The 24,696-nt window shown below is 41.0% G+C and overlaps 1 protein-coding gene across 3 annotated transcripts in view; it reads left to right on the top strand.

Moving 5' to 3' along the window:
- LOC121284481 (NADPH oxidase 4) overlaps positions 1 to 24,696 on the top strand; it is a 213,785-nt gene that overhangs the window by 85,823 nt on the left and 103,266 nt on the right. The window contains exon 14 of one of the 3 annotated variants that reach the window (XM_041199998.1): positions 14,674 to 14,706. The exons of the other annotated variants lie outside the window; for them this stretch is intronic. Coding sequence (XP_041055932.1) covers positions 14,674 to 14,706 — 33 coding nt within the window. The remainder of the gene's footprint in view (positions 1 to 14,673; positions 14,707 to 24,696) is intronic. 3 annotated transcript variants of the gene reach the window in all.

Raw genomic sequence — 24,696 nt, 5'->3', positions numbered from 1 at the left:
AGAATAGTGAAGTTTGTATTCAGCAGTTCATTAATCTGTTTTAATGTTCAATAAACTTGTCACGTGATTTTCGGTCTAGATCTACAAGAGTTTATTTTCATCCTACGGAAGACGAACCCATCATGTCCTAACATGTGAAAAGCTTTAGCACAGCAGCAAGAGCTTTTTGTTCAATCCTTGGATCTTGCTACATTTACCTAGATATTGATAAGGTTTTTAAGTGTTTCTGACTCCGATATTGTGTTAATCCTTAATGTTAGGGCTGTGGAGGCTCAGTCATTGAGTATGTTCAAGACACAGATCGATGGATTTTTAAAATCCGAGGAATATGTGGATTGTGCGGGAAAGTGGTGTTGAGATAGAAGATCAGCCATGATCTAGTTAAGTGGCAGAGTGGGCTTATTGGGCTGAATAGCCTACTCCTGCTCCTATTTCCTATGTTCCTATATTTCTGTCAGATGGTCACTTTTCAACAGGTGTCCTATGATTTCCATTTGTTATTTAGGATTTTCCTGAATACTAGCTCAAAATGAGCATTGCTTCTCATGGCTTCTTTGAAACACTGGTTCAACAACAACAGCACCAACTTGTATTTATATAGAACCTTTGACATAAGAAAATGTCACAAGGTGTTTCATAGGAACAAGCCACAAAAGGAGATATTAAGGCGGATGACCAAAAGCTTGTTCAAAGAGATAGGTTTTAAGGAGCATCTTAAAGACAATGCTTGATCAGGAGCCAGTGTAGGTCCATGAGCATGGGGTGATAGGTGAATGGGACATGGCACACGTTAAGACAAGGGCAGTAGAGTTTTGGATGACCGGAAGTTTAAAGAATTTAGAATGTGGGAGACCAGTTGGGAATGAATTGGAATAGTCAAGTCTAGAGACAACAAAGGCATGAATGAGGGCTTCATTAGTTGAAGACCTGAGACAGGAGAAATTGAGCAATGTTACGGAGATAGAAATAAGCTGTTTTAGTGATGGCATGAATATTGCCACACTCACACTCATGCCATGCAAACCTAATGAGCTAAATATGAACTTATGAAGTATAAACCTGAAGTTGATACTTTTCTGTAAAACAAAATGGAGTTGAAAGGTCAGGTGACCTCTTTGCTGCCAATATATATGGAACTGCAGGGACCCTGAGTTAACCTTCATTACTGAACAATTCTTGACAAAGGCAAACAAGCTGTCTGCACATATCTTTGAGAAGTCATTAAAATGCAACTGATCCTTCCTGTGGTTAATGGTGGCACTCTTCCAACTAATTAAAAAAAGCTGGTTTCACAATACTGTTTGTAGATTCTTTGACTCCAAAGTTGAAATCCAGAAAATGGATGTGAAAAACTCTTATCAAGATGGTGTGTGGATGGATGATACTCGAACTCCATTGTCTGACACTGGCCTGGCTATCAGAAACTATTTGTGAGGACAATGGAAAGGAATGCTCTGATCACATGCCTGAAACGAAGTTTCCGATTAGGAGATTTGATAAGGCATATTTTTGGATCAGACAGTTCAGAAACATCTAGACCAATGAAGGAAAAAGACCTTGCCTAAAAAAGGCAGAGACTCAGGTTGGGCCTTGACCTCTCAACCTGAGGAACTGCACTAGGGCTTTGCTAGGACTTTGCTATAGCATCTTGGTTGGAGTAAAACAAGAGAAATCTGCCACTGCAGATAATAAACAACAGTGAATCTGTCTTCCTAAACCTCCGGACACTTCTTCAGTGGGCCAAAAATTATTGGAGGCCTTCATTGTTTTAAGCCTTCACCCTGTGGGGGAAAAGCAAGTGTAACAGAGCCTGTTGAAATCCTAAGACCTAAACACATGCTACTTCTGTAACTACAATCTCTTCTTGAGTGTGTGCATGTATCTGTATGAGTGTGAGAGTGGATGTAGTTGCCTATATATGCATATATTGAATAATAAACATTTATCTTTCTTTTATAACTTTGGTGAAAACCCGTCATTTATCTGTTCCTGACAATAATAGCACTTCATGCCTGGAAAACACTTAAAACACTGGTTAAAACACTTCTTCAAAAAACATGCTGTCTTTAATCAATCAGGAGGTTTTTAAAAAAAGGGGAGCCTTCCCTATAATCTCTCCCTGCCTAACAATATGAAGTTGTAAGCCTGGGGTCAAAGGTAACACCAAGGCTACCAACAGACTGGTTTAATTTCAGACTGTTGCCAGGGAGAGGGGTGGACTCAGTAGCTAGGGCATGGAGTTTGAAGCGGGGATTGAAAGCAATGGATTCGGTATTCCTAATATCTAATTGGAGGAAATTTCTGCTCATCCTGTACTGGATATTGGATAAGCAATCTCAGAATTCAAGAATCAGTCATGCGCTGCATCTATCAATTTCTGCTGGGTTTCTGCCACATTCAGAAAAAGGAAGGCGATCTCTTTGGACAATTACACCCTGGTATAACTTCAGGATGCCTCTGGGCCTTTGGCAGGCAACTCCCTGTTGGGTCACTCCAGGCATTGATGCCTACACATATCATTTAAGTGACTGTTACCAGGCATGAAGTGGGATCATGAAATGGGTGGAATTACTGTCTCATTGCGCTTTCAAAAGTGTTTGAAGTTTTAATGCTGAAATATTTATTGAATTAATTGTCACTGCTATCACTAATTTCTTCTATACCCTATATTCTTCAATCCAACATCAAGCTTTTCATTTTGAGTCCTTTTTTGAAAGGAGTTAATTGCAAGAAATTCATTGCATATCATGTTGTACCCAAGGGGAGAATTGTTGTTTTCATGAGGCATGGGTGGCTATTGGCATCTCACCAATCACAAAAGAGTTGTTTATGGTTTAAGTGTGCTCATTCTTCCAGCTGTTCCTCAGTTGGTAGCACTCTTGCCTCTGAGTCATAAGGTTCTGGGTTCAATCCCATTCTAAGGCTTGAGTGCCATAAGCAAAGCTGATATGCCAGTGCAGCATTGAGGAATCGCTGCACAGTTGGAGGTGTCATCTTTCAGATGAGATGTTAAACCTAGGCCCTACATGCTTGCCTGAGTAGATGTAAAAGATCTCATTGCTGTATTTCAAACTCGGAGGAAGGGAGTTACCCTTGTGGCCTGACTATTATGACACAGCCGGTAGTAAAGGCTGATCTGCTCAAAACGCAGAGGGAAACTTGCGGCAACTGTCATAATCCATTTTTGCAATTTGTATGTTTCAAGATGCAGGCTTTGAATTCAGTAGTAATAAGACTGCCAAGTTTCAAGAGGTTTTTTTTTATAAAACTAAAACATTTATTAATACAAGAAAAATTGTAAGCACATACATATGTCTACAAAATTACTACTAAAGTAATTACAAGAAATACCCTAATTAATCTGACTCTCAATTACACCCTGTTAAGGCAACAATAAAACTCATAGATTTGAAAAGACCCCAGGCAAATCACATTTGACCATACAAATTCAAAATAGGGTTCCTTGTAAACACAGTCGCAGGCGTGCAGGCTGGTTAGATCTTAAATACCTTACACACACAAACCCTTTTCTGTTTATACCTAGCTTTTCCTTTGAATGTAAATTTCCCATTGTATTATTAGGTTTTTAAGGTCTTCTGACAATAACTTTTTCATCCCACTACTTTCATTACTAATATAAACACACTGCTTGGCGTCTCCCAGCTAGGTGCAAGATTTTACTCATTCTTTTGAATGCTTAATTTAAAAATGAAAATTACCCTCTTGGCACTTATGTTTCTAAACTTCCCCACATTTACCTAATTACCTTTTAAAACCTACTTCTTTCTATACATCAAAACACCCAGACTAGCTGGCTTTAATCCAATTAAGACACACTCATCACAAAACTCTACTTAAAAAAAAATTTCCAATAACATTATAGACATTAATCTCTTCATGACACTGACCAATATTAATCTCTCAATCAATATCACATAAAACAGATTATCTGGCCGTTATCACATTGCTGTTTGTGGGAGTTTGCTGTGCACATAACTGGCTGCCACAATTCCCACATTACAACAGTGACTACACTTCAAAAAACACATCATTGGTTGTAAAATGCTTTAAGACATCAGCTAGTCGTGTAGAACACTGTATAAATGCAATTCTTTATTTTTCTTTTCATTGGATGCTTTCTTTACGCACTGAATCTCAGTATAAGAAATTGCAGCCAAGACAAAACTGGCTGTTTCCTTCCCATTCTGACTCAACGCACCAATATACATTTATATTTGACACAGCAGGCTGGATTTTACAGAACCCTACCAGGTGTGTTTTTGGTGGGGGCATGTAAAATATGACAGGTGGCAAGCCCACCACTTTCCCACCCACCCTGATCTGGTTCCCATAATAGTGGGTAAGGTGCCCACTATCGTGCTCGTTTGTAGGCCTGTTGAGACCCTTAAGTGGCCAGTTAATGGCCCACCATTCTCTTCAGATTGGCCCTTAGTTCTTGAGGGGCAGGATTTTCTTCTACTGAGGGATGGAAGTCCAACCCTCAATTTGTTTTTATCCACCCGCAGCTTGTTATCACTGTGAAGCAGCCTTTTTAAAAAATAATTAGTTTATATTAGGCTGAATTTTACAGGGCAGCAGTACGCACCTCGTAAAATTCAGCCCAATATAAATCAATTAATTTTAGCTATCATTCCATATTTTAGCCTGCTTCTTAACTGTTCTTAATAAACCAAGTCACACTGTTACCACATGTACAAACTTGGAACATGTTACTGGCTTCTGTAGCAGTAAATGTGATCATGTTAGTTAAAGTGTCAGGTTTGCAACAAAGAATCACAGCTAGTAACTAAGCGATAGGAGAAAGGAGATAAGAGGAAGAGGGGTAATGAAAGAGAATCAGTGAGGATAAAAGTGGGAATAAACAGAAGCAGGAAAGAGAGAATGAGAGGGAGAGAGAATGACCAAAAATGTGAGAGGCATTTATGATCGTCAGTGGGCGGAATTTATTGTAACTGATGCGGGTGTATCCCACCATTTGAAGAACTGGCGGGAAACACCTGTCGTCTCTAAGGGGGGAGGCCTGACCCCATTGAGTGTCTGTCACTGGCCAGTGTCAGGCTTTCTCCAAAACTCAGGACCCCAGGGTAGAAAATCTAGGCTGCCGAGAGCTGCTGGCCAATCATAGACCAGCCGCTCTCTAAATACAGGCAGCACTGGGAATGGTGGCAATTGTGACCCAGGGCACAGGTGAGAGAGCACAGGATGGGGGTCATGGGGAGTGGAGTGGGCTGGAGGGTTGTAGGCAAGGACAAAGAGGGTGGCTTTCAATGCCCAGCCCATACCTGATGCTAGTTCACTTGGTCAAGCACTATGTGGCTTTGAATGATGCCCCACCAACGCGCCCCCCCCACCCATGAGCCCTGGTCAACCAAGAAGGCCACAGGCAAGCCTGACGGGGTTTGCTGGGCGGTGTTCTGAGGGGACAGGAAAGCCGTGCCTCTCACATTTAATCCTCAGCCATTAATGAATTCCAGTGGGTGCAGGGATGGTTGTTGTCAATTGGCTCAATAATGGGTCTAATTGACAATCCACTGTCGTCTAGTGAATTTTCCTGATGCGCCTGTTCCGTGGGCAATTTCCCTGCATGGGCAACCATATGAGAATGTGATTTAAATCGCAAACTTTGGATGGTTTCAACCATGTTACAGCAATAGTTACACAGAAAAAGGTAGAAGAATTAAAACCACTTCTATGTTCTGAGTAAATATGCGCAATCCAGCACCGCTCCCCCCCCACCCCCCCACCACCACCACCACCACCCCATGGGACCCCCCTCACATCCCTGATCTCCCAGGGGACTGCCCCACCCCCTCCATGGGATTCCCCTCTTCCGTGTGACTTCCCCCTCCACCCCACCAATGAACTTTCCTAACAGGACTTCCCCCAACCCACGACTAGCCCCCCCCGTCCCACCCTCCCAGTCACGTCAGGCCTTACCCGACTCTCAACACCCCCCCCCCCCGCCCCCGCCACCCCCACCACCTTCCCCCACACACAGCCAGTTTTGTTAAAAAGAGGGCATGGCTTACTTATCCTTGACTCTACAGTCCTTGATTCAAAGCCCTGGGGACGTGCTGCATCACCCAGATCTCAACCAGCCTGAGTCGGAAGGTTGGGCGAGATAGGATCAGGTAATAACTTGTGAGCAGAGGGCAATCTGGCTCACTTACCACTCCATTAAAAGTTAGGACCCACTATCTTCGCTAAAATTTTATTTGCTAATAATGTCTTAGAAACATGAATTTCTAATGTCAATGAAACAGTTTTAAAACAGCTACATATATATTTATAAAGCACCTTTAACAATGAAATGTCCCAAGGCACCTCATAGGAACATTATACTATGAACTATTATGTAAGAAGACAAGAGGTCAGATGACCAAAAGATTGTCAGAAAGGTCAGTTTTTAATGAGTGTCTTAAAGGATGAAAGCGAGGTAGAGAGGGGGAGAGCTGTAGGGAGGGATTTCCAGAACTTAGGGCCAGGCAACTGAAGGCACTGCCACCAATGGAAGAATAGTTAGAATCAGCTGTTGCTTGACTGGGAGCCATTGTTGGTCAGCAAGCGCAGGGAATGGAACTTGATGTGAGTTAAGACATAATCAGCAGAGTTTTGGATGACCTCAAGTTTACAGAGGATAGAATGTGGGAGGCCAACCATGCGTGCATTGGAATAGCCAAGTCCAGAGGTAACGAAGGCATGAATGAATTCAGCAGCAAGTGAGCTGAGACTAGGCAAAGCTGTGCGATGCTGCAGAGGTGGAAATAGGCAGTCTTGTCAATAGCATGAGTATGAGGTCAGAAACTCATCTTGGGATCAAATATGACACCAACGTTGCAACCAGACTGGCTTAATCTCAGTGCAAGGAGAGGGATGGAATCAATAGCTAGGGAACAGCATTTGCAGCAGCGTCCAAAAGCAATGGCTTCAGCCTTCTCAGTATTTAATTGAAATAAATTTCTGTTCATCCATTACTGGATAAAACAAAATAAAAACATCCCATGCCTCTCACTGCTGTCATCCTGGATAGCCTGTATGCACACACAGATCTCTGTCTCCCTTGTGGCTAATTTTTAGTGTTAGGAGGGCAGGCAAAAGATTATACTTTATCTTAACTTTGTAAAGATCAAAAACCTACTTTTTGAAATTCCCCAATGGATTGCTTCTCATGTCCTGCAGCTAGACTAGGGTTATTCATCTCTTGGCCTTGTACTCCATGTCAAATGGGGACCTAACTTGGAATTATATTACTACTTTTTTGTGGAGGACATCTGCAGTCACTTCAAATGGCAGCCTAACTGCTTGTAGTTGGCCTCTCATATAGTGTTATCAAAATCTCTCAATTAAAGAAGCAGCCACAGGCCTCTAGTTTACTAGTACAGTAATGTAGCCATAATGCTACTATATTCTAATGTACATCACCAGAACAGACTGGGTGAAGCAGAGACTTGACATAATGGATGTCCATAAAAATGAATATGAAAAAGTAAAGTGAGGCTATATTCGGTGAGGAGGAGGTATTCATTATGATGGCATGGTTGAATCTGAAGCTCATTAGGAGGTATAATTTCATTATTTTATATTCTAGTAAGCTGGGTAACAAGATTGCATATGTACATTGAACATTTGTGGCTTTTAATTTTTGCTCATTTTGTTTTTACATTTTTGACAGTTTAAAATACTTTTGAGGTAAGTGAGGGAGCATTCGGGAAACAATAGCTACAGTGTCCTTAGAATTATAATTGTTATGAAAAATCACGTGCAAGGATTCAACTGGAGGAGAGTTAATTTCAGTTAGTTGAAAAGGGATATGGCCCAGGTGGATTGGAATCAGAAATTGTAGATACCGTAGCATAGTGGTTATTTTAGTGGACTAATAATCCAGAGGCTTGGACTAATGATCCAAAGATGTGAATTCAGATCCCACCACAGCAGCTAAGGAATTTAAATTCAATTAATTAAATCTGAATAAAAAGCCAGTGTGTATAATGATGACCGTGAAACTAACAAATTGTTGTAAAAACCCACCTGGTTCATTAATGTCTTTTAAAGAAGGAAATCTGGCCTACATGTGACTCCAGATCCACTCAATATTATTGACTCTTAACTGTCCTCTGAAATGGCCCAGCAAGCCACTCAAGTTGCATTCAAGAAGCTGGCTCCCACCACCTTCTCAGGGCAATTAAGGATGGGCAATAAATCCTGGCCTTCCCATGGATTCCTACATCCCAGGAATACATTTTTATAGAAAGGTTGTTAGGTAAAACAGAGTAAACAATAGAAGACCTTCAAAGATGTGATAGTTTGTGTATGTACTGGACACGTTCCCACAATGGGGAAAGGAAAGGCATCCAAAGCTCAAGCTCCTTGGTTGATTTAAAATATAGAGATTAAAATGAAACAGCAAAAGGTGGTTTATAATAAAGGTTCATAATTCAGTTCAGAACCAAGCTGAATACAGATAGTATAGAGGAGAATTGTAAAAGGAAGTAAGGGGGTGGGAGTGGGGTAAGAGTGAATGACAATGGACCAGTGGATAACAAAAAAAGGAACCCATAGCCATAAAACAAAATTAGGAGCAAAAAGAGTACCTTGTGGAGTCGGAGGGATGTGGCTGAGGTATAAAGTGATTACTTTGCAACAGTCTTCACTAAAGAAGAGGATTCTGCCAATGTCACTGTATAGGAGATTGTAGAGATATTGGATTGGATAAAAATAGATAAAGGGGTACTTGAAAGGTTGGCAGCACACAAAGTAGTAATGTCACTAGATCCAGATGGAATGCATTCATGGTTTCTGAGGGAAGTAAGGATGGAAATAATGGAAGCTCTGGTCACAATCTTCCATTCCTTCTTAGATATGGAAATTACGCCAGTAGACTGGAGGATGCAAATATTCAAGGGAGAGGATAAATATGGTAACCCCAGTCCAGTCTACCCAAGGGAGTACAGAGGCTTTAGAGAAAATAAAGCAGGACAAAGTTAATTGGTACTTGGAAAAATATGCATTAATAATGAAAGCCAGCATGGAGTTGTTAAAGGCAAATCACGTTTGACTAACTTGATTCTGTTACTTTAACAAAACACCAGAGGGTTGATGAGTGTAGTGCGGTCAATGTTATGTATTTGGACTTTCAAAGGGCGTTTGACAAGATATCAGTTAATAGACTTGTTATCAAAATTGAAGCCTGTAGAATTGAAGGGACAGTATCTGGATATATGATTGGTTAAGGGACAGAAAGCAGACAGTAGTGCTCTAAGCATTTATTTTTCACACTGGAGGGGAGTGTTACAGTAGTGTTCCCAGAGGTCAGTGTTGGGACCACTGCTTTTCTGATATATATTAGGGGCCTGGACTTGGTGTACAGGGCATAATTTTAAAGTTTGCAGATGACACAAAACTTCAAAATATATTAATAAGTGAGGAAGATTGTAACAGACTTTATGAGGACGTAGACAAATTGACAAAAAAGGCAGATGAAATGTGAAGTGATTCATTTTGGTAGTGTGAATCAGGAGAGATAGTATAAAATAAATGGTAGAATTTTAAAAGGGGTGCAAGAACAGGGAGATTAAGTGTATGCATACAAGTTTTTGAAGGTGGCAGGACAAGTTGAGAGGGTGTTTTTAAAAAAAAAATCTCTGGGTTCAATGGCTTCATAAATAGAGGCATAGGGCTGAATTTTTGTGTCCCACTGGAGTTGGGAATGGGGTCAGTAATCACCAAAACTTCTATTTTTTTCGTGGCACATTTAAATTTCCTCTATAAAAATGGAATCTCCCCATAGTCAGGAAGACGTTCAGATTAGAATCAGGTCATGACCCCGCATCCGCATCCTCTGATGTCAGGGTCACCATTGACAGCCCTAAGGGAAATTAGTTTTTCCTGTTCTACCGTAATTTTGTTGGGTTGGGCAGATTTTGGAAGGCTTCTGAAAGCTTGCCTTATTTGATAGCTTGAAAACCTTGGAGGAAGCTGCTGAGAAGTCAGGAATATTTTGACAGGTAAGTGTTAAGTGTTTTGACAACTTCAAATGTCATTATTAGATATTATATTATAAATTGCATATATTTTTACTATAGCGATTGATTGTAGGGTTCAGTCCTGCAAAGGTAAGTTGACCATTACCACTGATCTGTATTCTGTAAATGTTGAGATTTATCAGAGTACTTTTCCCATGGAAAAAAGTACTATTATGCATTCAAAATAGAAGAAAACTGTGCTTGGGAACTTTAGTGTCATGATCTGAAATTATTTAAATGCCCACAGTACTTTAAATTTGAAAAAAGAAAATGGTCTGCTGCTTTCATTTAGACCTGGGCTGCTTTGATTGACATGCCACTTGCTGTAGCTTAGAAAGGAAACTAGTCATCTGTTTCCCAGTTCCGATAGGCTACATTTTCTGCAGCTGCAAGGGTTTGTTTTGACAGGTGAGCCCATTATGAATGCCTGCCTGAATTTCAAAATCTGAGCACCGTTTATCTCAGAGGAGATAAAGCAGAATAAAGCAAAGATAAAACAGAAAAAGAAAGCTTATAATAGTCACAAAAAGCTTAATACTGTAGACAGCCAAGAAGAGTATAGAAAGTACAGGGGTGAAATCAAAAAAGGAAATTAGGAAAGCAGAGAGGATACGGAAAAATATTGGCCGGTAGAATCAAAGTAAACCCAAAGATGTTGACCAGTACATTAAGAGCAAGAGAATAACTAAGGAAAGGATAGGGCCTTTCAGAGACGTTCATGGTAACTTAAGTGTTGATGCAGAAGATGTGGGCAGGGGTCTCAATGAGCACTTTGTCTCTGTCTTCACTAAGGGCGGGGGGGCGATGATGCAGACGTTCTAGTTAAAGAGGAGAAGTGTGATATATTAGATACAATAAGCATTATGAGAGAGGAAGTATTGGAGGGACTGACATCCTTAAATTGGATAAATCATCAGGACTGGATGGATAGTATCCCAGGCTGTTAAAGGAAGCCAGGGAGGAAATGCCAGGTAGGATGCTTTGAGGATCATTTTTTAATCCTCACTAGATACAGGGGAGGTACCAGAGGATTGGAGGTCTATAAACGTTGTATCATTATTTAAAAAGGGTGTGAGGGATAGACTGGAAAATTACAGGCCAATCAGTCTGACTTCGGTGGTGGGCAAATTATTGAAATCAATTCTGAGAGACAGGATAAGCTGTCATTTAGAAAGGCATGGATCAATCCGGGAACGTCAGCATGGTTTTGTTAGGGGAAGATCGTGTCATAATAACTTATTGAATTTTTTAAATGAAGTAACTAGGAGGATTGATTAGAGTAGTGCAGTGGATGTTGTCTACATGGACCTTAGCAAGGCATTTGACAAGGTCCCACTTGGTAAATTGGTCAGAAAAGTGAAATCCCATGGGAGACTGTGGCTGGACTAATAATTCAGAGGCCCAGGCTAATGCTCTGGGGACATGGATTCAAATCCCACCACAGCAGCTGGCGGAATTTGAACTCAGTTAATAAATCTGGGATATAAAAAGCTAGTCTCAGTATTGGTGATCATGAAACTATCATCTACTGTTGTAAAAAACCCATATGGTTCACTAATGTACTTTAGGGAAGGAAATCTGCCATCCTTACCTGATCTGGCCAACTCCAGACCCATAGCAATCTGGTTGACTCTTAACTGCCCTCTGCAAGCCATTCAGTTCAAGGGCAATTGGGGGTGGGCAACAAATGCTGGCCTTGCCAGCAATGCCCAAGAAGTGAAAGAAGGTGACGAGTAGGATCCAAAATTGGCTCAGCAACAGGAAACAAGGTTAATGCTTGATGGATGTTTTAACAAATGAAAAGTAGCTTCCAGAGGTGTTCCATAGGGATCAGTATTGAGGACCTTGCTGTTTGGTACACATATTAATGATTTGGACATGAATGTGGGAGGCATGAATGGGAAATTTTCAGATGACACAAAAATTAGCCATGTAGTTAAGAGGAAAGCTATTGTCTCCAGAATGATATCAATCATTTGGTTGAGTGGTTGGATAAGTGGCAAATGGAATTAAATACAGAAAAGTGTGAATTAATGCCTTTGTGGAGGGCAAACAAAGCAATGGAAAACACAGTAAGCAGGAGGATATTGAGAGGGTTAGAGAAAGTGAGAGCTCTGAAGAAGGGTCATACAGACTCAAAACGTTAACTCTTTCTCCCTCCACAGATGCTATTAGATCTGCTGAGTTTTTCCAGCATTTTCTGCTTTTGTTTTGTTTAAAAGGTATGTGGATCTGCACCTGAAGTGCTGTAACCTGCAAGCTTACAGACCAGGTCCTGGAAAGTGGGTTTAAAAAATGAGTGGCTAGTTGCTTTTTTTTCTTTTTTTTAGCCAACGTAGACACAAAGAGTTGAATGGCCTCTTTCTGTGCTGTAACTTTTCTATGGTTCTATGGAGACGGCATCCACCATTTGATTGACAGTTTTAAGTGATTATTAAAGGATTATCTGTCCTTGATGTGGTTACTGTTATAGGGTGTTGGACACAGTTTGGTAGGTCTGAAGAAGTCTTTGTACCATACCATACATAGGTTGACTGTAAGTCTTTATTGACTCTTAGGCCTGAATTTTCCATTTTCCTGAATTGAGGCCATTGACAGGATAATTAAGGTAATTAAAGGCCCTGCCCGTCCAACCTTAAAGTTGGTGGGCAGGCCAAGAGCCCCAGCTTCTGATAAAACATGAAACCTCATCCACTGGTGGGATGAGGTTTCATGTCCATTTTTAAAAATCTTAAATAAACTTTATGTGAGATTTATTAACATGTCCCATCTCGTGTGACATTGTCACATGAGGGGGACATGTTAATTTTTTTTTATTTTTCTATTTTGACGCTTTGAAGCACTAACAGTGATCTCCCTGAGACAGCACTTAGTCTCAGGGAGCAGTGCGATCTTTCATGCGCATGCGCGAAAGAGCGCACTTTGACAGTTAGGGAATCCCTCTCCCCCCTTCCCCCCGCATAGGAAGCACATAGCGCTTCCCGCTGGGCAGACCGCTGGGCGGGCCTTAATTGGCCCGCCCACTTAAAATGGTGACGGGGCCTGATTTGGCGGTGGAGTTCGGCTGCCTGCTGGCAAACAAGAGCAAAACTCTGCCCTTAGAAATACTTACATATACTCAGTAAAGGGTTCAAACTAGGAGCTGTCTCCATGCTTGCTGATACACATGTTTCTGTCCAACACTAGACTGATCCTGGATGTGGGTCATGTGCTGTCTTACATCACTGTGTGGGTGGTACTATGCTCAGGCCCACATTAACCTTATAGTTGCCTTATACAACAGTTACTATATTGATGTTTGTTTGATTTTACAGCTCAGAAGATTTAACTTTGTTCTTTGGGTCTGGAGTGTTTTTTTCAGTATGAATGTTTGTGTTTTTGAATGATGGCTTTATTAGATTGTTGGAGGTCTACCTTTTTTCATGACCATTTCAAAGACTTCTTTTTGCTATACATGAGGACTGTACATAGCCACTCACCCAGTATCCACTATGGAGGATATATGGGTGGCATGGAGGGCACATGGGAGTATGATAGGAAGTGTGTATTGATGAATGTATGATGGGGAATGGGGGGGTATGAGGGGACATGGAAGAGAGAGACATGGGCTGTGATGGGACATGAGAATTTGAGTGGACCTGGAGGGGGCATGGTGGTATGAGGAGGCATGCAGGATGGGTGAGGGTGAGTTTTAGGTTGGCATAAGAATGATGTTGGAGAACTCTGCTGGTGTCCCAGCGAACCAAGAAGGGCCTCCTAACCAGGCTGCTTTGGCACCTGCAATCCTCTGATACTGCTTCGGGATTTGGGAAACCCAACCCTGCACGTCTCCAGGGAATGGAAATATGGTGAGCATGGACAGAGGTTAAGAGCTCAGGTTTCCAAAGTTGGGAAATGGCCCAACTCATGTTTCTCAAGCCCCAACATGAAAATCTAGCTCATGGAGTACAAAAGCAAGAAAGGTATACTAACACTTTAATAGACACTGATTTTGTTCCAGGTGGAGTATTATGACTAATTCTGGGCACTGCAATTAGGAAGGATGCCAACGTGTGAAAGAGGGTGCAGAGGACATTTGCTAGAATGGTACCAGGGACAAGGGGCTTCAGTTATGTGGAGACACTGGAGATGCTGGGATTGTTCTCCTTAAAGGGAGAAGGTTCCCGGAAGATTTGATAATGGTGTGCAAAATGATGAAGGGTTTTGATAGAGTAAATAAGGAGAGAATGTTTCTAGTGTCAGATGAGTCAATAGCTACAGGAAACATTAATGGGCAAAAGAAAAATGTTTTAGGCAGAGTTGTTATGATCTGGAATGCACTACTTAAAAGGATGGTGGAAGCAGATACAATAATTTATTGGAGAATCAATTGAAAGGGCAAAATATACAGAGCTATGGGGAAAGAGCAGGGGAGTGGGACTAATTGGATAGCTTATTCATAGATCCAGGCAGAATGAGCTAAACAGCCTTTTTTTGTGATGTGTCACTTTATGATTCTTTTGCAATTGATTTTGGTTAATTTATTCCACTGTTATCATTTTATGTATTCAGTATAATTAAATCCGTACAGTAAATATTCAATAGGTAGTAAATTCTTATGTACTCCATTAACCCCCACTTTCTATGGCAGGATACAGTAATTGAAAAGTCTACTGGTACTGAGGTATGTTTGTGTTTCTGATTTTCCTCCAAATCTTGTTTATCCCCCATCCCTGTGCTCACTAACTTACATTGGCTCCCTGTCCAGCAATGCCTTGACTTTGAAATTCTCAGATTTGGATTCAAATCACTCTTTGTTATCATTATAATCCCCTGAATGCTTCTCAAAATTTGGCCTTGTGTGCATACCCAATTTTAATCATTCACTACTAGTGGCTGTGCCATCAGCAGCCTGGGTCCTGAGCTTTTGAATTCCTCCCCTAAGCCTCTCAGCCTATCTAAATTTCTCTCCTCCTTTAAAAGACACCTTAAAACCTACCTTTATAACCAAGCTTTTGATCACCATTATTAATATCCCCTTATGTGGCTCAGTGTCAAATTTTGTTTGATAACACTGCCATAATGCACCTTGGGACGTTTAAGTATGCTACTGGGTCATATATAAATTTCTTAGCTTAATTATTGCTTATTGAATTGGAATAGGATTGTTATCATCATTCAATAATTTTCCAATAAAATCATATATGTATGCTATTTATGACTATAGATAGAAATATATAGAGAGAAAGGAGGAAAAAAGTATGGAAAAGGAAACAAATTAATAATACCTGCTTTAAATTGCAATGAAAGGTGCAAGTATGGTGCTATTTTCACAATGCTGGAACTAGACTTCATTTTTTTCACAGATCACTTCTATTACTTTGAAGTTGGGAAAAGCACGATGCGTGGTACTTAAATATCACCAGACTCCAACTGATAGTACAATTTGTAATGACTCAAAGTAGCTCACAAGTTATCAGCTCTTCTCAATCGTTAAAATATGAATGCTAAAACAGCAGTTTATTTGAAATTTAAAAGCTTACCTTTGGGCTCCCCTGATGATGTGGTGAATTGATGCAGTGTTTAACTGAACCATGGATACTAGGAAGGTCATCAATTGCACATGAATACTGTTCGCTTGAACAGATACTGGGTAATGATTTGCGTTTGTAGAACCATAGCATGAAAATAATTCGTGTATCAAATATAGCTACCAACTTTGGCAGGGTTTGGTGCCATATGTGTTTGCATTAGTCAATGACCATCGTCTTCATGTGTAACTGCAACAGAAATGAACCAGTTCAATCATTTCAGTCTGGTAGCTGTTCCTTTTAGTCAATCACAATACATACAAAGTGAAATTCTGAAAAGGTTCTCCTGGCCTCCCACTATAACTTTAGGGCGGCGGGGGGACACAGATAAACAATGCAAGTGGTAATTTTCAGCCATTTACACTGTTCCTTTGGCATTTTTTGCTCATCTACCACTGACCAGCAGACTTACTGAAGAATTTGAGTTCCAGAGAGTTTAAAAGCAAGCTGTACTGCTTTAGCCTAAATAGATACAAATGCTGAGCTTTCGAAGATCAAAACTATTTATTTCAAATATACATGTGGTGTGATTGATGCAGTGAAGCACTGAACAGCTACTTGTTTTTTAAATATAGTCAGTTATTCAAATCCAACATAGCCTTGGCAGTTGGTCAATGCGTCTTGGGGTATTCATTAAGCAGAGTTGGTAGGGGAGAGCTGAATCAATCAAAATCCTTGAGAAAATAAAGGGATAGTGTTTCCACTTTGGTCACAATCATGATTCCAGCGCCAACCCCACTCAAAATTGCATGAGTTTTGAAAAGTGTTTGAGTTTCCGTTCAAACTCATTTGAATAATGTGAATTCAGATTCTGCTGCGAGCTATCACCATAGGACAGGGTTTTAAAGTGCAATTGAAAAAAAATATTTTGCTTTAAAACATTCCTTTATTTATTTAAGTGTGATAACTTGGTGTAGTTTGATTAGTACAGCTGAAAATGTTTCCTGAAAAATAAGCATTTTTAACCACAGTGTCAATCCAACACCTATGAATAAGCTGATTTTAAGTTATTGAAAATTATGCAAATAATATACATAACCATATGCTTGTGAGATTGGAATACAGTTGCTAGCCAATTTCTTCAAAAATTAAAGAAAGCCATTCAAAAGCCTTATAGTCTCCTCGAAGGCCTGCAAGTGAGCATAATTAGTGCAAATTCACAATGGAGATTAATTCACTCTGGGGGCATGGGCAATTTTGTGGGTGGGGCCAGTTTCTAGCGCGATGCTTTTTAAACTTATGCAAAAGATTGCAAAAGTTGGATTGGTGCTGGACGTAACTTGTGCCTTAAGTTCTGATATTTTGCATGGCTTATGCTAATATCAAGCAAATTGCACCAAAAAGAACAATGCGACTGAGCTGGGACCCCTAATTTGACCAGCTAGATTCTGCAGTTAAAATAATTACAAGAAAAGATCTGCATATATAGAAGTTTTCTATAAAAAAATTAGCGACACATAAAATGGAAAAAGCACAAGTGCCCTATTGCCCCACCACACCCGTGCCAGTTCTTCTCAAAGCCAGTTAATCCCAGTTCCTGTTCTTTCCTTATAGCCCTGCAACTTTTCCCCCTTCTGCTATTTATTCATTTTCCTACTATTGAATGTTTCCATCTGCCTTTTAGGCAGTTAATTCCAGATCACAACAACCCACTGAGGAAAAAAAAACCTCATGGCGTCTCTGGTTCTTTTGCCTAACACTTTAAATCTGTGTTTATTGACCCTTCCTCCACTGGTAACAGCTTCTCCTTATTTACCCTATCAAAACCCTTCATGACCATTGTAACATTTTGCTATTTTTCTCTGAAACAGCGAGATCATAGAATTTTTACTATAAGTATCATATGTTAAATATTCACTATTTAATGAATTCACTTAATAGCTGAAATCAGAGGTTTCCAAACTTATGACATGCTTGCTTCCATACCAACTAGTTGTTCGCATATCCCTGTCAGTACACTGGATTAATATTTTCACGCCCTTAATGTCCAAGCATTGTACAAAATATGCAAATTATGATACACATATACAAGCTATACAATGTCTTAATAATACTACTCTCCATTAAAGTAACGGATGTGGTTTTTTGTATGGGCATACGCGCATAGTTTTTGGTGTTACTTTGAGTCGCAACTTGGTTTCTACTCTTGGCCCCAATCTCCCCCTAACTTCTCTTGCATTATCCACCATTCCCTGCTCCTTATAAAAGTCTTCTCAAAACCCATCTTTTTAGTCAGGTTTTGGTCACCCCCTACCAATGCCTTCCTCCATAACTCACATTCCTTTCCCTGTCTACTTCAATTTGTGAAGTCCCTTGGGATGTTTACCTTTACATTATTGCCATTATACAATTTGCAAGCTTGAATTTGGTATTCCAGTTATTGTGTTGTATTTTCACAAATTAATTAAACGTTTTTCATCAATACAATACCCCTTTTAAATGTTGGTACCATCATGCACACACTTATACAAATTATAAATGAAATATGTTGTTAGTGGAGTGTTAATTGATCTGTAGATTTTCTGATTGTGAGATAGAGAGTTAGGTTCTTTTTTTAAAAAGTATGAAAGCTTTGAATTGCATACCTAGCTTGGTGAATTTTTCAAGAAAGTCTCCCATCCCTCCTCATATGGTACCGGGAGCTGTCCAGATTTGCTATCAGCGGTGGCAGGATTTCGGAGGAATCAGGCTTCACCTAGGTGTAGAGATTCCCCTTAGGGGTAGATGATACCCTTTTCCTTCCCTAGAGGAGCTAGCCTGGAGATAAATGTTATATTGCTCCAGGTGGTGCTGCCCACATAATGAAAAAGATAATTAACAAAATAAGGGAAAAATGGTTACTTGTTTGCCTTAGATTTTAAATCCACCATGAAACAATTTGTCCCATGTACTTCCACCCCCTGCCCCACCCCACCTCCACCCAGAGATGGCTCCTGTATCCCTAGAGGGACATGTACATCACAATTTGAGAACTTCTAGTTTAAACAATTAGAAGAATGCTGGGAGGCACAAATTAACATTATCAAAGCCATTAACAAAGATCTTATTGCTTATTGCGTGCATCCTAAAAATTTACCTTGTTATCAGAAAAACAAATGCTAAACTGCTATTAATGTGGAATTTTGACTTTGGGTGCTCTTGTGCCTAAATAATTGGGCATAAATTTACAGTCCACTCAACTTTTGTGAGTGGGTCTTTTGCTTGGAAAATGTCATAACAGTGGATTACAGCCCCAAATTACTTACGGTCATATTTGAACTTTTGAAGGAACACGTGTGTTTTTTTAAAAAAGGACATACAAGCAAAGACACTGAGCAAAAGATGGCTGAGAATGTAAAGTAACCACTTTCTGGAAAATTCCTACGTGGATTTTACTTGACCGACTAGTCCAGAGAGACAATGGAATGTCACACCTAAAAAGGTATCAAGGCCTACTTCAGACAGAGACACTGAAAGGAAGAGATGAAATGGAAGAAATGAAATGGGAGAGATTGAACTTTAATCTCTTGTGGTTGTGGAAACAATGGAGACTGATTACCACATCTCAGCAGAAACCATCTCCTGTTGAACTATATCTCAGAATGTGGAAATGATCTGAATTGAAAGAAAATGGACTCTGGGTGAAAAGCATGTTTGTTTTTTCCCCTTCCGGGAAGTTACAAAGAAATGGGTTAAAAGGCTAGCTGCAGACCTGATCTGTGTGTTCAAGTTCTGATGTGCTAGTGAGAGTGACAGCAGGAGAAGATCGACTAGGCATCCCTTTGCCACTTGTAGGCAAAGGCTCTCTCCTCTCTCTCTATTGCTGGAGGCAAGCCAGCAAAGCCACAGTCAAAAAGGAAATAGGACAGCTTCCTCAGCTAATCTGCTGAACCAAGTGTCTCCAAACCAACTGCTAAACTGCCAAAGTCAGTTCTATCGGAATCACCTAACCTAATGGCTGCAATGTTTTGCCATCTATGCCTCATGGACAAGCCAAAGACTGACTTGTATATCTTCTTCAACTTTTATTTGGACTCAATTTCTCACTTCTGATCTCTGTATACGTGTGTCGCATTTTTATTATTTTTTTCTCAGGTTTTTAGTAACTAATAAACTTACTTTTTTAACCCCTGGATAATTTGGCTTCTTCTAAAACATAAATACATTTGGACTGGGAAAAGGTGTGCACGAAGGAAGGGATTCCTTTTAAATTAACCTTGTTGCAACCAACCGTTGAATAAAGAAGGTGAGCCAGCTCATTCCTTCTCACCAGGGAGCTTAACAAAATTGGGGTTCTATTCGGGAAGTTAACAATTTGGGGTAGCTCGTCCAGGATCATGACAAATTGGGGGATCTCACCCGGTTACCAGTCGTAACAAAGAAGAAAAAGTTAAATTAATTGAGCGGCAAAGAATTCCGATTGAGGTTTCGCAGAATTGACATAAGAAATTGAGGAAACTTAGGGCAGAATTTTCTCATTGACGTGCAGGGGCGGGCCGACGTCACTGTTTGTCATTCCGATCTTTCGCTCGGCGGGTGCACACCGGAGTCAGCAGTGCGCCCGCCAAACCGTCAAAGGCCTGTTAAGGCCATTAATACAGCAATTAACCAAGTTAATATGGCTGTCTGTCCAACCTTAAGGTTGGCGGGCAGGCAAAGAGCCCAAGCAGCCTTTGCATTTTTCATGAAATCTCATCGAAGGATGGGATGAGGTTTCATGAAGGGTTTAAGAATAAATAAATATTTTTCCACACTTCATTAACATGTCGCAGCTCATGTGACACTGTCACATGAGGGGACATATCTAAATAATTTTCACCTGTCTTTATTGAAAACTTTCATTCTGAAATGCGAAAGAGTGCAGGCCCCAACTCATCTACCTGCTCTCGCCCACACAGGTAGCAGCGTTACCGGACGCATGTCATGCTGGAAGGACCTTAATTGGCCCACCGTGTAAAATGTCAGTGCACAGCCGATCACAGATGGCGATCGGCCCAGTGCCCACTCCCAAATGACCACCAGACGGGGAGAAAATTCTCCTCTTAGACATTGCACAAAAGCCTGCATAAATCACTCAAGTGAATTTTATTGATCTATGTTGTGTATAAAAACATTGACATTGCACTGTACTTAAACTCTTGTTATATTGCAAAATACAAGGAAATTTGGCCATTTTAATCAAGTTGAGATGCTAGGGATGTGCTTTAGGATGCTATTTACCAGTCCTAAGCAAGCCCAGAATCAGCTTGAATATTCAGTTGTTCCTCAATGTTTCAAGTATATTAGAGAGTAAGAATTCTTAACTAGCATAAATATCTGCTATAAAAGAAAGGAAGAATCAATTAGGAATGAAAACAAGTGAGTTAATAGACTACTTCCAATACAGATCCCAGTGAGATGTTAATTTGTATAATTGTGGACATATAGGGCAGAATTTCTACCTCGGTGGGCGGGCACGCACCCAACCCGCTTAAGCGTAAAGTGACACGTGTTGACGTTGGGTGAGCATCCCGACATCAACGTGCAGTCGCGCGATAGTTCAGTCAGCGGGCGCATGCCGAAGTCAGCAGTGCACCCACTGACAATTAAAAGGCCTATTAAGTCCATTAACAAGGACATTGAAACAAATTTTTCGCTGCCCGTCCAATCTAAAGGTCAGCAGGCCGGCGAACAGGCCAAGCAGCTCTGTACCTCAGGGAGATTTTCAAGCATGCACTTTTGTGCTCAGCCCACTCGCCCTCACCCCCACCCTTCACCACCACCAATCCCCCCACCTCCCCACCCCGCCCGGGCACAGTCAGCGCTGTATGCTGCCACTTGTGTTTCACGATGGGCGTGATTGGCCTGTTTGCATTATATCGTGGTCTGGACCCGATCGTGGGCGGCAGTCAGCTTCCCGGCCAGCCCTACCGCCTCCGCCGAGCCCGCCCGACAAGGATAAAATCTGCCCATAAATGTGGCAATTGAATCCCAATGGTTTCTAACTTAACTCCTCTATAGATTGACAATTTCAAGTTATTTGCCGTTAAGGTTGTAGCCAAATATTTTGTGGTAATATTTTCCCCCACAACCGATCACTCTGAAATGTTATGCACGAGGTGCAAACAAAATAAAGTTTTGTTTCAAAGGCGTTATGATCTTGGACCAGACCCCCCAAGTTTTTGGTAAGATTCGGCTAAGGGCCAATAACTTTTGTTTAAAGTAGACAGAGTTTGGCAGTTAAGACACTTAAGAGAATAAAGCCACAAAATTCTACAGGTTTTGAACAAACAAAAATAAAATTTACTGTACAAGGTCAGAAGGATGAAAAAATTTATAAATCTATCATATGAAATACATGTGAATTGACAGGCAAACTGTGGTCCAAAGCATCATACTGCACAATCAATAGCAGATGTAACAAAGACAGATTCCAAGGATCTCTCAACAACCCACCCAGATGTCAGTAACACTGTGAGCTGACTACTCTTATTGAAATTCCCTCTCTCTCACAAGGGATTCCAGTCTTCGCCTTCGAAGATCTCACCTTGGAATTCTCTCCTAAAGTTGCTCTAACTTCAACTGTAGCTATAAGAAAAGATTGGAGAGGCTGGACTGTTTTCATTAGAGAAAAGAAGGCTGAGAGGAGACTTGATAGAGATATTCAAGGTCCTGAGGGGTATGGACAGGGTAATTAGTGAGAAACTTCTCACTCAAGGGAGCATCAAGAGCTAGAGGGCACAGATTCAAAATAATTGGCAAAAGGAGTAAAAGTGACCTGAGGAAAAATGTTTCTCCCAGAGGATGGTTGGAGTCTGGAACGGACTTCATGAGAGGGTGGTGGAGGCAGGTTTGATCGAGGTATTCAAAAGGGAATTGAATTGCTATATGAAAAGAAAGAAGATGCAAGGCAGGGGATTGGCACTAAGTAGAGAGCCAGTGCAGACTCGATTGGCCAAATGGCCTCCTGCACTGTAAAGATTCTGTGATTCTGTGAATTTGGACTGCCTCAATGCCAGTTCAACTTGTAGGATTTCAATCTCATATCCCAAGTCTCCATTCACCTGGATCCCTGAGTTTGCACTCAAGCACCAGCTCACAAGCACAACTTCAGCTCTTCGGCCATGCTAAGCAGAATACCACTGCTCCAAAGGGTTACCTTCACCCCAACAGCCTACAGCACAGAGTTACCAATCTTCTGCTGTGGACTTCAATCATCAAGGCTTCTGCTGAGTCCCCTCCAATTGCCAGGGCTTCTCCTGAGCTCTATCCATTTAAGGTCTGCCAACTGCAGCCCTTTTTCTGCTTTGAGCCTCTCTCCCTCTGCTCTTTTCTTCTTAGCTAGGACCTGTCCCTGTCTCTTGTTTCCGTCCTTTGTCCGGGACTCCTTTTTGGGACCTCTCCCTGTCTCCTGCCTGGGACTCGTCTCTGGTTATGGTGCCCCAATCCTGGTCAAATGACCGTGCTTTTTTTTTCCTTTTCATGCAGGCACCCTAAGAATGTTCAAATGCTGTAAATTGCATGTGCAGCCCGCTCCTGGTCCGCGACATGCGCGGAAACTCCAAAGGACTGTAGGGACTTGAAGTTCCTGATCTTCCACTTGATGAGAAGGTAAGTCTGGATTTCTTAACAAAGGATGTAAAGAATCAGTTTGTCCTGGATATTATTATCTCGTTCTTTTACATGCTGAGGTACAGAGTTATATCCAAAGTACTCTCAAAATACTTTTCGACATGGAATCTGCTATTTTGAGTGGTGATCAACTTTTTGTATTGTGCATTTTCTTTTGATTGAGAGTGACAACTCCTGAGCAATTGTTATACTCTTTTTTTTAAGGAAAAATGGCTGCTGAGAAAATGTCATCTTTGTAGCATCTTTCATGCTAAAGCTGTGGTTTATGCTCAGTGATGGAAAATCAGATATATATTTGGCCTCTTTCTACCCATATATAAATAATAGGATGAATATTACAGACCCTGGCTGGCATATTTGAAGGTAGGGTCACGAAAAATATTGCTGGTAGCCAAACTCACACGTTACCGCCACTACACCTCCCCCCCCCTCCCCACGACCTGTTCCCCATATTACAGGGCACAGGTAAGGCATCAGGCAGCCTGCCCATGCTTAGGGCTATTGAGACCCTTAAGTGGCCAATTAATGGCAACTTGAGGACCTCATTCCGTCTCTATTGCAATAATATGTGTGGCTGGGGAAGATGGGGAAAAGCTAAGTATCCTGGCAGCTTTCCCTGCGTGTGCTAAAGTTTGGGAGTGGTCTCCTGTGCCAATCAGTGTCACACCCCCAAGATTGTACCCCTCCTTTGTGCCTCCTCAGGGCTCTAAAACCCTACCTCCAACCCCTCGTTAGGGTCACAAAGACGTTGCCAACCAAAATGTCCAGACTTCCCTGAAGCCTGGCATCCATCTTCAGTTCTTCTAGGGACTTGTGTTATCACTGTCGGGTAGCCAGTTTTAAAGACTCCGTCGTGCCGACTAATTTTTCAATTGGGGGGTGGGAGGCGTTGAAGGTTATGTTCTCCCCCAAGCCCCCGGTGAAATTCACCCCAATGAATAGGATGTTGTCGAATGCTGTTTATTCAGAAATGTTAAACTTGAAAGATTACAAAAGCTGACTAACAGTTTCAAAAAGCAGATAGAGACCACTATCAGCTGACAACTAGAAGAACCACCAACAATTCCAAAAACATCCTTGAATGTAGACCAGTGACCAAGGCCAATGCTTTTATGTTTTTTTAATGACCGTAATTAAAATCAAGCTTTCTGAATGATTTCGAGCAAACTAGTAGTAAGTTGGTAGCTGCTTCACCTATTGGTTACAGCATGATTGGCTGAACAGGTTTGCAGGAACAGAGAAATCTAGAGCGACAAACGTATCTTGAAAATGCTGGTATATCAAGCAACAATATGGGGCTAGATTTTGAGCTTCGCTGCTGGTGGATTTGAATTCCTACTTTGGAATTTATGAATACACGTATATTGTACAAGAGCAGAGAGGTTATGATGAATTTGTACACTACAATGCTTTGGTTGCAGTTGATATACTATATGTAGCTTAGGGTACTCTACACTCTCTTTTTATAGTAATAATGTATAAATTCATCAGAT

Source organism: Carcharodon carcharias, chromosome 11 (genome assembly GCF_017639515.1).
Source record: "Carcharodon carcharias isolate sCarCar2 chromosome 11, sCarCar2.pri, whole genome shotgun sequence".
NCBI classification, from domain to species: domain Eukaryota; kingdom Metazoa; phylum Chordata; class Chondrichthyes; order Lamniformes; family Lamnidae; genus Carcharodon; species Carcharodon carcharias.
Note: the sequence above shows the minus strand (reverse complement) of the source record. Positions and strands in the feature narration are given on the sequence as shown.